Source organism: Colius striatus, chromosome 16 (assembly GCF_028858725.1).
Source record: "Colius striatus isolate bColStr4 chromosome 16, bColStr4.1.hap1, whole genome shotgun sequence".
NCBI lineage: Eukaryota > Metazoa > Chordata > Aves > Coliiformes > Coliidae > Colius > Colius striatus.
Genome location: NC_084774.1, coordinates 9,618,235 through 9,632,360, shown reverse-complemented (window position 1 = coordinate 9,632,360; position 14,126 = coordinate 9,618,235). Strand labels below are relative to the sequence as shown.

General features: G+C 46.9%; 1 protein-coding gene across 1 annotated transcript in view; it reads right to left on the bottom strand.

Moving 5' to 3' along the window:
- Nucleotides 1-12,795: 12,795 nt before the first annotated feature.
- MYT1 (myelin transcription factor 1) overlaps nucleotides 12,796-14,126 on the bottom strand; it is a 34,838-nt gene continuing 33,507 nt past the window's right edge. Inside the window, exon 21 of the mRNA XM_062008992.1 lies at nucleotides 12,796-12,936. Within this exon, the coding sequence (XP_061864976.1) occupies nucleotides 12,796-12,936 (141 nt within the window). The remainder of the gene's footprint in view (nucleotides 12,937-14,126) is intronic.

Sequence of the window (14,126 nt, the reverse complement as noted above, 5' to 3'; positions counted from 1 at the left end):
GGGCTCGCTGGGAGCGGGTGCATGGAGCAGCCCGGGCTGGGGGGCAGCGAGGAGCTGCAGAGGTGCCAGTCTCCGTGCAGCTGGCACACGCAGCCCTCGTGCTGTAGCTGAACCTCCTGTGTGAAGCGTGGCCAGCACCTCATGTTCTGGTACCATCAGTCAGGCTGGGGAGAAAATCATGGGAACTTACACAAACACTCTGGGAGCTGATTGAGGTTCTGCATTTTGAGCCTGTGAACACCCAAATGGAGCCACAGGCTTGGATTTTCTTTCTTCCTGCAGCCATAAATGTACTGAGGGGAAGTGAGGTGCATATACACCTGACTCCAGGGGCTGGGGTTTGAAGGAAACATGGAGTATTGTGAGACTGCCACAGTATCTGATTTGCCATTTGTGCACTGGAGAGATCCCTGTCCCCTGGCACCAGATTTAGGTTTCACCCACCCACGTGGGCTCCTTCAGTGGCTGGAATGAACGTGGCAGAGCCTCAGAAGACATGGGGGAAAGGTGGCTCCTGTTGCCCATCTCAGACTGAGAGAAAACATCCCCTAAAAGCGTGTGTCTGCCTTCATCCAGGAGTGACCCACACAGCACTGGCTGAGGCTGCACAGCCTGAGTAATGCTGAGGCTGCAGATCAGACAAAATTATCTGGGCTGGCCTCAGATCTAGGACTTGATACCAAGTATGGCTAGAAAATGAGGAGAAAATAACCACGTTTAGACAAGAGGCTGCTTGATGTAAGTGGTTTGGATTTGAACTGTGGGGGGAAAAAAAAAGAACTAGCTATCCTTCCAGCCACAGCAGCCCAGGGTGGAAGAAAGGTAAGAATTACCCTGGTAAATGAGATTCAAATAGGAGAAAGTGAATCAGCATCCCAGGTACATTTCTGGTTTAAGGTGATTATGTCGGCTCTCTTTGTTAACATGATAACAGCAGACTCTGCAAACAGGCACAGGGTGATGCTGTAGATGCCTGCACTTGCATTTCACAGAAGACAGCTGCCTGGGAGAATGGGATTGTTTGTGGAGAGTGAGCCTTGAGAACTCCTCCTTGCTGACTCAACCAAAACAGGCCTTGGTGATTGCACTGGCCCCATCTGAATACAGAAAGCACTGGAGCAGAATGGCAAGGCAGTCGCAATCTGCCAAGGCAGAACAGGCAAGCTCCTTCCACGGGTGGTTCCAGGGCTTCCATTCAGCATCTGCTCCCCTTGCTGCTAGAACTGCTTGAAACAGATAACAGTTGATGTGTTTTCTTGCACAAAATATTGCTTGGCTAAAAAAAATAGATCCTATTATTGGTGGAGCAGCTGTGCTGCAGGCAGAGAGCTCAGACACAGGGGCAGAGGGGAGCAAACTGCTGCTAAGGCAGAGAGGAACATCCAGCAGCAGCTGCTGCTTTTGCAGCAAGTCCTTGAGAAGACTAGAAAGAGCTTGAGGAGCAGTTTAGGGATTCCCAAATACCCTGAGCCCTCCCAGCTGTGTTCCTGATTCTTTCCAGCCTTTCAGTGCCAGGATCAGAATTGCAGCTTCTCTGTTTCGAGACAGAGGGTTACAGGACAAAGCCAAGAGAAGCACACAGGAGTGACACTTGCCTACCCAAACTCCTCACCTCATTCCTGAACCCCAAACATCTCTGGGGACACAGCCATGGGGAGGGACTAGCTGAAGGGAGATGGTCAGCCCCAAGAGACTGATTGCTTTCTGTGCTTCTAGTTCACACACATCTCTGCAGCACGTGGCCACAACGATGTGCTAACAGAAGAGCTGTGCCAAGCTGTGCCTGGGCAGGCACTCTGCATGGGCTCACCCTCAGCTGCCCACTGGTTCTGCTTCCCTTGAGAGCTTTTTCCCCTCTGGCTTCTTTGAAAATGTAGTTCTTGCTGAAACACCTCTGCATATGTCATAGCCCCAGGCTCCAAGATTGTCATAATATTGCAGAGCAGTTGTGTATTTCCTTATTGCATGTACCTGTAATTGCTGATTCTTTGTGCTGTTTCTTTCCCTGTTCTTTAAAAAGCCTTCCTTTCATCCTTACAGCTCACCTGGGGCTTTGTTATCCATGAGTTATAGTCAGCAATAGATTAGGAAGTAACTCCTACAGCTTTCTTGTGTGTGGGCAGCTTCCCCTGGCTTCAAGAGCCCCAGCAGCCCCCGAGAGTGGAAAAAGCAGAGTAGGGTTGGGAAAGCAGGGTCTGGTGGCCCTGGTTAAATCCCAGCGTTAGGGTTTTCCTCAGGCACGTACCACAAGGTGTCTCCAGCAGAACAGACATTGCTCCCGGGTTTGGATTAAACCTCAGCATCTGCTGGGCTGGGGCAGCTGCCGACCCTTGTAGGCACAAGTGCAATCCCAGTCCCTACTCTCAGCATCTCAGCTCTGCAGCCTTACCAGCAGGAATCAGGTCTCCATCCTTCTTTAGCTGAGACAATTGCTGAGAGCAAGCAATTTTCATGAGGGTGAGCTGAAGCCACGAGTTTTCTTGCTTTTCCTTGCCTTTATCTCCTTGTGTTTTGCTTTTTAAGGAGAGAAGGAGGAAACTAATTTGTTTTATAAGTATGTTTAAAACACCATTCTGCATGAATGAACTTCCCAAATCCATCCTAGTGATGGTCAGTTAAAATGGGATGGGTTTATTCCTCTGTAAGAGTAAAAATGCATTTAAACTCAAATGCTCAGGCTGCCTGACCCACAGCCTTGCAATGCAGATAAACAGGGTAATTGGTGAGTGATGGGCTGATGCACATCAATGAAGAGCTGGAGGAGCATTAAACCCTGGGGCTGTATTTTCACCATTAAACCCTGGGGCTGTATTTTCACCATTAAACCCTGGGGCTGTATTTTCACCACTAAACCCTGGGGCTCTATGTTCACCATTTTCTTCTCTTTTTTTAAATTCATTTCATTTTGCCACATCTGCTCTGTTGCTTTTTGGGGTCAGTCTGGCACTGTGCCACTTTCAGAAGCAGATAATGTATATGCTTACACAGGCACATATGCATATATATGTAAATACATGCAGACACAGGCATTTACACTCATACTACTATTAACACACTGACAGCAAATCACTTGAGATCCTTCTGCCCATGCAAAGGGTTTATATATATGTGTGTGTGTCTCTGTCCTCTTGCCTCACTTCAGCACAGGGCTCTGTGAGTAATTGCTGAAGAAAGAGGAAGAACATATGTCTTGATTTCTGCTGCATTGCACTGTGCATAACCACTGCCACTTGGAAAAAGGACTCCTAAAGACCTGTATTCATCTCACTTAACTGCATCATCAAAGGAAAGCAGCCAGGAGATGGTGCAGCCTGGCTGAGAGTGGGAGAAAGTCTCACCAGAAGTCCCTGCTATTGGGGATACACAGCAGCAAAGTGCTTCATCTCTTCTTGGCACTGCCAGGAGCGCTGCTGGACCCCTGTCAGTGTCCTGGCTCTCTCCTGTCTCGTTGTGGCCCCTCTGCCATGATTTAGGAGAGGGTTGCCAAACAAAAATCTCAAACCCCAAGCTTTCTGTCTTTAGGGGGGAAAGAAAATGATTCCTGGAACTTTGGAGTGGTTCATGGCTAAAATCAAATCAGTGGATTTTATGGATTCACAACTATTAAAGATGCAACAAAGCAGCACCCAGATGACATTGCCCTGCTCCTGCTTTGCCTTTGGCAGTCCTACATGTCTCTACCTGCACACTCACCCATCAGGCTGCTCCAGCCACAACACTTGTCCATCTCCCCTTAAAAACCACGGGGGCTCAGCCATCCAGCTCCAAAGGCTTTCCCAAAACCTCCATCCTCCAGCAAGAAGAAAACTTCTTCAGATTGCCAATAGAAATCTATTCCTGGCCAAGATACGTGGCCACAACCTCTTACCCCTATTATCCTCTAACTTAAACCATTCCACTTCCTCCCACCCTGAATGTGTTTATGACAAGTAATCATATCCCCTCTTAACCTTTGTTTTTCTAAGCTAAACAAGCCAAGCTCTTTTAATCCCCTCTCCTAAGACAGATTCTCTGTTCTGCTGATCACCCTGCCAGTCCTTCCCTGCACCTCTTCAAGGATAAATTCATCTTTTCTTTCTCCATAGAGAGGTCCCAGAACTACACCCCAATATCCCCCACAAAGTCCCATTGACACCAGGACTAATATTTCCCTGTGTCTACTGAACAAATGACCTGTTGCATGAGCCTTTTCTTTTTGCCCAGCAGCTGGAAAATAGACACAAATCCATAAACTGATAACCATGGCACAACCTCCCTCAAGGAAATCAACGTTTGACTTGGGAGGGCGTTTTGCACCTTTGCATTTTTGGGTCCCTGTCCTCAGCCAGCCTCAATCAGTGGCTTTCCATATTTCATTTTACCCTGGATGAGTATCAGCACCTGGTGTAAGGAGGCAGCCAGGGAAGTCTTGTCTGTGTTTCACTTGGCCTTTGCTCTGGAAAAACTCTTTGAAGCCGTGGCTGAAGGTCTGAGTGATGCTGCTGTGGAGTCCAGCGATGGGGAGCATTTTGCATTCATCTCTTCTCTTGGCAAAATGATTTCCCAGTTTTACTTGGAGTTTAATTAAATTTCTGTGACCCAGGCAGGGAGTTCAGCCTTTCTTGATTAATGCTCTTTTAGGTGGCTCTGATAAGAATTTAGCATCAACAATTGAACTAACAAGCCCCAGTGAGCAGTTTATAGCAGGAGACTAATTCTATTAACACTTTGCAATGTCAGGACTCCACTTTGAGCTTGCAGACCAGAGGAGGGATGGAGGAGAGGGTGCAAGTGGAAAATTTGGCAACTAAATCACCAAGATTCAGCTGCTTTGTGGGCAGAGCTCATCTGGAAACTATTTGAGCTGACAATATCAGAATTTCACCTGTTCTTTCTCCTTTTTTCCCCCCTGGCTGATGCTCTTCACTTTCGTGGCTCAGTGTGATAAGGGCTGGGAATAAGGAGTGGAACTGAATGGTGCTGTTGATAAGAGAAATGAAAGGGTGATGTGATGACATGATACTGGGGTAGGGCCTCTGCAGTTATCCCTGCCTGTGCTGGATGTGTACCTGAGTACAGGATGGTCAGGACAAAGATGCTCACGCTGACAGTTGCAAATTAGTCTGTGATGAGGGGAAAATTGAGGTTAACACTCTGCAGAAATGTTTCTGTTACTCCTTGGTCACAACAGAAATGTCTGGCAGGTCTGTTGTGATTCACAAGCATTTCCTCTCTCTCTTTCCTCCTCCTCCTCCCTACCCTGCTTAAGGTACCACTAAAATCTCACTATCTGTCCTAAAACACAGCCTGATGTCATTAAACCACAATGCAGTCTTGGCCAAGACATCACAGTTGGTACACCTGTCCAGAGCTTCCCATCTCCAGCACCTGGAGACTCAACTTGGTACTTGTCTGCTTTGAGCTACCCACAGACCTCTCACAAGCCTCTTCTTTGTGGGAGTTTCATAAGCCAGAACACTATTTCAGGGATGTTGTTTTCCTTTCTCACCTGATCAATCATCAAGGATAACCAGATCACCTGGAAGTTACCTAAAAACAAAGCTCCTTGGTGCTCTCTGGACTGGAAGGAGAACTACAGTCACACCAAACAGTGGAAGGGAAACATCAGTGTCTGTCACTGCAGATGTTTGTCATTGCTTCTTGCCTTAACAGAGAGCGCAGATGCCTTTCTCCACTGTGTCTCCTGTCACTCACCCCTGCTTCCTCAAGACATCCACTTAAGCCTCCCACTCCTTTCTGCTTTGCCTATTCCATGTGGCTTGCAGCCCTCTGAGGCTTTCAGAGGACCAGGGATGCCGTGGCCAAAGGGGCTCTTCCAAGGCTGGTGCTGAGTGAGGAGTAGGGGCTGTGCAGGGGAGCTGTGGCTCCATGAGGACAGAGCTCTCCAGGAGCCATTCAGCACCCTTCAGTGCTTTCTGAGCTGTTTCTCCTGCCCTCCTCAAGAACAGGGATGGACACTAAGTGCTGTGGAGCTGGTCGCTCTCCAAGGGAGGCTGCAGCTGAGGGCTGCACCTATAGATGCTGAGGCCTGTGTCCTTGCTCACAGCATGTGCCTGGCTTTATTTGTTTTTATAAAGCAGGCTGAAGATTCAATTCCATTTTTCAGGCAATTTGATTGCCTCCACTGCCAGTGTGGTTGTTGGGGAGGATTAGCAGTGTCTCAGCTCCTCCTCAGCAGGAGCTGGTAGGGGGGAGGAACATCCCACATCAAACCCTGCCTCCTGCTCAAACCCTACCCCTTGTGAACTGCCTTCAGATGGCAGCTCTTTGCTGTCCCTGGGTGGAACCAAGGACAAAATATGTCAAAGGCACACAGACACTCTCCCTCACTCCCCCACCATGACTTTTGCTGCAGATTGAAGCTGCCAGCAGGGGAGCACACTCACCAGGGGCCTCCATCCTTAATCACTACAAAGAGGATGCGTGTATCTAAGTCCTGGATGCTCCCCAATATCAGATCACAGCAAGGACTCGACTAATACCCATGTTCACTCTCCTGAACATCTGAAAACCCACTGAGAAATCACAGACAAGGGAGGCTCTGACAACACTCCTGACCTCTCAGGACACGAAGCAGCTGAAGGGTTGGTCTCTGAAGGCTCCTGCCCTGACGATGCTGCTGGGGCCGGGCTCGCTGTGGGAGCAACCGGTGAGCACCGACAAAGATCCTCCTGCCTTCATCTCTCCAGCTGTTGGAAGTGGCCTCGTGCACAAAGGGCAGTGTCCTCATTAAATCTTGCAGAGGCATTGCCATGTGGCCATCAGAAACCGTGTTTTGTTTGATTTCGACCGGCGGCGCGGTAATATATTCACCAGCTCCACACGGAATGGGGTGACAGATGGGAGCTGGGCTCTGGCTTTCATGGGAAAGGCTCCTCTCAGCAGGAAGGCAGTAAGTTTCCCACCTAATCTTCTGTAACCTTCAGACTGCTAACAACTGTAAGAAGCAAAGCAATGGGTAGTTATTAAATTAATGACTTCATCCCCAAGCTGGTAATAAATATTTTACAGTTTTATCTCTCCACCCTGTAGACTGCTCCAGACAGACTAGACTGTTTATTAATCTAGCTCCTGGATTTATGCTATTTAATTGCTAAGCAGCCTCAGCGTGGTTGGGCTGGATTATTAAATGTTGGAAGACCGAGGAGTCCTCTGGCAAATGGCAAAACCTGAGGAGCTGATCCTTGATCTTGGACTCAATGAACTTCTCTGCGTTGTGCAGCCTCTGTCTGAGTCTAAGCCATTTGGCCAGTGCCTTGTGCTTGGTTTGGGTAGACTCTGGGACTCACTGGAGGTCAGGAAGAGGCAAGGAAAAGCTTTGGCACGTCCTTTGGCTTCAATAAGGAACTGAAGGAATTGAGTTATCCATGGCTGCAATGCTGCAGGGTCAGACATAGAGTCATAGAACATTAGGGGTTGGAAGGGATTTTTAGAGATCACCTAGTCCAACCCCCCATCATATCTTAGGCATCATATCCTGGTGTGGTCCAGCCTCTTGTGCTAATCCTGGAGCTCAGGCAGAGCGTATGTCCTTGCTCTATCCCTTCCTGGTTAATGTTTCTTCAGATCATCACAGATAGTCACTGCCATCCAAACAAAAGAGCGTGGCAGCTGTATAAATGAAAGCAGGCTTTAAGGGCTGTTATACTTCCTTGTTGACAGGGTTGAAAATGTCTTTAAATCTGATACTACCATTTTTACAACAATTGGTGATTTATTCATCCCACTGAAAGAAGGAGATGAAGGTGTCTGGAACAACAAGAGCTATTTGTCTGGAGAACGCATCATCCGTGTGCTTTCCTCCAGCCTCAGTCCCACGAGCCCGTCTGAACCAAGCAGAAGGTCGTTTCAGGATATATCTTCTCATAAAAGTGTAGAGGTGAATGTGTTAAGTGCAGGCTGGAGCCTTTAGTCCAGCCAAGCTGTGCTCAGTGCTGGTTGGGAAGGTGGCAGCTCCTAGACAGGAGCTGCTTTGCTGGCTGCAGTGTCATCTCCAACCATCTGATTGCTCCCCAGCCTCAGCATCACCTTCCCAGGGATGCTCTGAAGAGCAAAGTTGCCTGTTTTCCCCAGTAACTTAGTGGAGAATGAGGCAACCCCTTCCTGACCTCACAGCTGTGTGGTTTCTGGAACACCTTGGTTGTGAGAGCAGGGTGAGATGGGCCAAGCCTGAAAACTTCACCCAGAGCATCTCTGGAGCACGGGGACCAAAAATCAGGAAAAAAGCTCAAGCCTGGGATAGAAACCCCTTTCTGCTCACACCCAAAAGCCTGTGGCTCTCCAGGAGAGCCTAGAGAAATGTTGCCAAGTGGAAGGCATCACCTGAGCAGAAGAGTGGAGAGTTGGGTCATGAACAGTTTTCAACAGCTCACAGTGGCACCGCTGAGGCCAAACGATGCTCTCGTTGGCCAACGATTCGCCACCGTGTTTAGAAACAACCATATGCTGACAAATGTCTTTGCCTTTGCATCCTTCACGCTAAAGACCCTCCTCTGCCATTCAGCTCTCACCCTACATGTGATGGAAGAGGCTTAAGGGCTCTCCTAAGCACACCTATAAACTGACAGTGTACCATCTTAAACCCATTCAATTCCCTTCCCTGCCATAAAGGCCGCCAGTTTGGAGCAGATAACATCTCACAGTGATGGCTCCCAAAGCTGCAATTTCACACAGATCTGAGCACTCTATTATGCAGCACAGCCAATTCGTTAAGAAAGGACAAGTGAGCGTGGCTATTAGCTCTGTCATCATCATCATCAAGTATTGGCACAAGGAACTCGCTGCAACGTGCACCAAAAGCCCCCCCATCACAATGATGTGCCCTTCAGAAAAGCAACGTGCCAGCCAGCTCAGGTGAACCATTGCACAGGTCTGTCCCTGCTTTTCAAGGTGTGCAGCGCTTTGCAGAGGTGCCAGAACCCCATCAGCTCCATGCTGATGTCCAGCAAAGGCAACTCACCAGCAGGAAGCAAGGACGTGCTGCAGCCTTCCCAGGAGGAACCTTGTCTTTGCAACACAGCCACCACCTTCTGCTGTAACTCAACAGCTCTTGTGCCCCTGCACTGGGACAGACAGGAAAGTTCAGCTGAGTTAATCAGAGAATTGAATGTCTTGGCGATGCACCTGCCTGAGATTCCCATTTCCCCACTCACTCAGCTCCAAATGGTCTTAATATGATTTACCTCAGTTCGCCTTGGAAGCTACAGCAACGTGAAACCGAATTTCAGCAGCTTCAGAAATGACATTTCCAGCACAGACTAATGAGAAATCCTCTTCATTGCCACCACTTCACAACATCAGCTCTTTTGCCAGTGAAGAAGCTTCATTCTTCCAGGGCAGTAAGCTGTGAACAACGAGGTCAGGCAGATGTGAGGAAGTGTTAATTAAACCAGCGTTTCAGCTAAACCTCAAAGATCCATTTGGCAAGGCTTTTGTTTTGTAAATGCAGGAGGAGAAAGTGTCTGTGTCTATGTCCCACCCCTGGGCTGGCATCTCCTGATGGCACCTCCTCTGCTTCCCTCTGCTCCTGCCCCACTGGCCAGAGCATGAAGCCATGGAATCCCAGGGATGCTGAGAGCTGGGGGTGCAGGATGCAGCCTCTGCCCAGAGGAACTCTGCCTGCAGCCCTTCTGCCTTGGGGAAGGGGCTCCAGAAACCAAATAAATACATACCTTTGCTTGGACTTCTCCTCATCATGACATGTACATGATTACAGGCACCTGCTTGGCTGGATGGTGGCAGCTCCTTCCAAACCTCCAGAGAGAAATTGCCCCTAAATCCCCCAATTTACTAGGTGAGGAGAGCCAGGTTTGGAGTGGGCAGTCCCTGGTTGCAGCTCCGAGGCAGGAGGCTACACTGACCCTCCAAGGCACGGTGCATGAGCAAGGACAAAGCACACTGGGGACACGTTGAGGACATTGGCAGCAGCTTGAAGAAAGACCATAGGAACTAAAGTCACAAACAGAACTGGGTTTTATTACGAAACAACCCTGCCAGTACATAAGGAAGTTCTGTCTGCAAAATACATTTCCTGAGGAAAGTAGATCACAGTATTGGTTTTCACAGAATAACATGTAGCCTGCTATCACTTTCAATGTGACTCTTTATTATTTAAATATGAACAGTATTCCTTCACATGAACAAGTACTCAGTCATCACAGAACCGACACACAAACGACAAAATAAATATACAACAAGAGCACAGTTCATTTGTAGGGATTTTCTTCTTCTTCTTGACTTAAATATTAAATAAATAATAAATACAGAATTTTCCTTTCCTGTTCTCAGTGCCTGAAACCATACCAATGGCAAAGAAAAGAAAACAACAACAAAAAAACAACTGAAAAAAGTCTCTCTTGTGGGTTTTCCCCTCCCTCCCCCCCTCCCTCCCTGGTCCCTCCCCTCCCTCCCTTTTGCTCTCACCAAAAAACCAAACCAAAAAATTATCAAAAGGTCTCAGTTATAAAATATCTTTAAAAAAATTCCCCATTGTTAAAAGAATAAATAACAAAATATATAAAAAATAACTTGGTTGCATCAAAATTACAAGTAGGAGTTGCAGATAGGGGGGTTTTCTCTTTTTTTTTCTCTTTTTTTCATTTTTGAGTCTTTTTCTAATGGTCAAAAGCTTAAAGTTTTCCTTTTTAACTCCTTTTTCTTTGCTCATCTTCTTTCCTACGGTGTGGTGTCCAGTTGAAAACAAATGTCAAAGTAATAAATACCAAAAAAACGTTCAATAAATAGCCAAAAAAAAGAAAGCAACCCAAAAAAAAAAAAGCCAAACAAGTGAACATCAGGTGTTGTAAATATAAATAACATCCATCTGGCCAAAATGAAACCATTTACAGGATCATTAAACTAACTACTTTTTGTTTGTTTGTTTTTCCTCTCTTTCTTCCAGGAAGTGCAATTTCTCTACTTTTAAATACTAACTGAATTGCAGTCACAATCAATTTGGACTCTATTTACACCTTAAGAACCTTGTGTTTTTAACACCTCAGATTTTTAGTTCTTTTCCCTTTCTTTTGCGGTTTGCTTTTGGTTGGGGTTTTTTTTGCACTTGGAATGGGCTCTTAAAATAAGTGAACTCACTTATCTGATCCTGCAAACACTGAAGGAGGTGAGCAAACCCGCTCCCACCAGCTGCCCTCTTGAACTCAACAGGGGGAACTGACACCAGTCGAGTCACTCAGGGGCTTTGGGGATGGATCCAGTGGCTGCTGCAGTCACTGGTTTCTCTGAATCACGGATTACGCCCTAAATATCTGCAGGATTGGGCTCAAAATGACACCACAGTCTTGCCTTTAGTAGGGGTCAGCAAAATCCTCCCCGGCTCTGCCCGCCCCGCCACGGGGAGGGATGCGGGATGTGCCCCACAAAACTGGAACCCCTTGGGAGGGGATTGACCTCCCCTCTGCTTCCCAAAATGTTTGCAGCAGGGGCACAGTGAGCTCCAGATGGAAGCAAACGTAGGGGAGAAGGAAGCCATGGAGTGCCAACCATCTCCACGTGCGATGGAGCAAGTGCCGGAGAGCAGCGTCACAAAGACATTCATAGAGTTGTTCTTTAAGTGCACAGTGGGGCTGTGTGTACTGAGCTGCTTACAAAATGCTTCTTTGGAAAGATACCCAATACCTGAATCCTCTTGGGGTTGTTTGTTTTTCCTTCTCTCCTTTTTCTTTGGGGTTATTTTTTGGCAGAACGGTGCTTGCCAAAAAAAACCATGAAACCAAACCAAAAAGTCCCCATTGCCCTGTGGATACCTGTAAGACATCAACTCCTGACTCATGGCAGGTAAGCACTTTGCTGGCCCATCAAATAACATATCTCTGTTGTGTTGGATTTTGTTTCTCTTGTTTTGTTTGGTTCATCTCAAACCTTCTCTGGCATTGATGTATGATCTCTGGACTGGCAGCACTGCGCCGCTGGAAAGATGATCACAACAATGAAAAGAACCAGAACTGCTCATCAAACAGACTTCCAAAAAATCATATACACTGGACCGTGACACATTAAAGAATTCTTCTGTATGAAACATCTGGTATTGGCCTATTCATAATAGCTATTCTCATATTTAAGACAGACAAAGGAATACTGTAGTTGCAAACTCCAAAAGCTTCCCTGAGAACCTTTTTTTCCATTGAGCTTTCCACTGGAGATCCAGAACTGCTCTTCAGGTTTCTTTCAGAAAATAAAAATAAGCTACTTTATAATACTTCAGAGTTCCCATGCCCAGTGGATATCTGAACACCTCGGGGTTGGGAGGCCCAGCACAGGTTCAGATTTACAGGTAGCTTGCAGCTCTAGCACTTGTAGCAACATAGAATGTGATTCATGTGTGAGTAGGTGATCTGGACATAACGACCACAGACAACATGAGGGTTTAAGCCAGTCATACACTAGTCTTGGATCAGACAAGACCCTGTTCTTGTAACATTTTTAACCCTTGGATCAACTCTGCAAGAGCGTGGGCAACTCAGGAAAGATGCCTGCTCTTCACCAGCTACCAAGCCCCACAGCCTACTGGAGAATTTCACCTTCCATCCTGATCTACCTCGTGGTCCAGGTAGAAAAATCCCACATTTCTCAAGAAGGTCCAAAGTTAAGTAAACGAGAACATTGAGTTCGATCGGTTCCACGTCTCAGAAATGGCCTCTTGCTTGTGTTTTGGTCCTTTTTGTTTCTGTCCTTGAATTTTTAATTCATTAAACAAGTTTTCTAACTTGTAAACCTGAATGCTTGGAGGGAAAGTTCCATCTTAGAGTCCCTTCACCTGCTCGTCTCCATCCTGTGGCACTAAACCTGGATGCCCTTGACAGCTTGCTTGATGCTCTCCAGCAGGTCCTTGTTCTCTGGGTTCTGGTAGCACTCCTGGTTGGTGTACATGTCAGTCAGCGTGTTCACATATGCATCGAAGTTCTGCTCACTGATTGGCTCCTGCAGCCAAAAAACAACCCCAAATCAACGTGTTAAGAGTACAGCAGGAAGCAGCTGAGATGTTTCTTTGCAGTTAATCATCTTTATGTACCAACAGGCAAAGGTCTCCACGACAGAGCCTTGTTATGTATGGTGTTGTACATGGTGTTCTCATTGGGCAACCCTTGATCCTGCCAGACCTTAACTGCATCCTTAATTTTTAGGCATAGGATTTGTGGATCTAGTAACAGCAACAGATGAAGCCCATGTAGGCAGTTTGATGGGCTTGAGGCTGAAATAAGCCATGGAAATGAAGGGCTGGAGGATGAGGGGAGGCAGGGACTGCTGAAGCATCATTGCAGGGGAATCAAAGGCAAAGTTAGGACAGAAGCCTGGTCAGCTCGTGCTGGATCACATCTGCCCACAGCAGCACGCTGCTGCAGTGCAGCTTTTGCCTTTGAGGGGTGTCTTGGAAATCTTGCAAATATCTAACTTGGAGTGAATGGGGAAGAAAGGAAAGGGAGAAGGAAGGAAAAAGGGGTAAAATGAGCATACAAGTCTCGTGGGCATTATTTAATTGGAGTTGCCTGAAACCTTGAAAAAATATTTGCTGAACAGTTTATTTGACCTTTATGTGTCAAATACTTTACAAAAAAAAAGCACTCAGCAAGAGGTTTTGTGCCAGTTAGGCAGCTGGGTGAATGCTATCCAAAACTGCTCTGCTGGAGGATGGCTCCTCTCCAAGCAGCCTGAATTTCAATACAAACCCCAATGAAAAGGGTTCTCCAAATCCAAAAAAGAAACAACCCCAAAGTGAAAAGCTCATTCCTCTGATCATTGCAATGGGCTTTCTGAGTTGGAAGAGGACATCTTCCCCAACACCACCACCCCCCCTCCTCTGCCTCCCACCACACACCTGGTTTTGACAACAGTAATTACATTCCTGGGAATAAAGAGAAGGTAATTAATAGCCTTTTGTGGGTTTACTATTTTAATGCAGCCTTTTCATTTTGCAGTAACTCTGTGGTAACACGCTGTGGGCTGTTAGACCTTGTTAAATTAAGCAAAATACACTCTCTTTAAGAATGCTATTCTTTGGCTGCCAGCTATTCAAAACCGAATTGAAACTACCTGCATTATAATAGGAGCTGTAAGATCTCTCTGACGTTGAAATCAAATCCCTCCTGATCTCTGCTTGTGCTGTCTTAGCC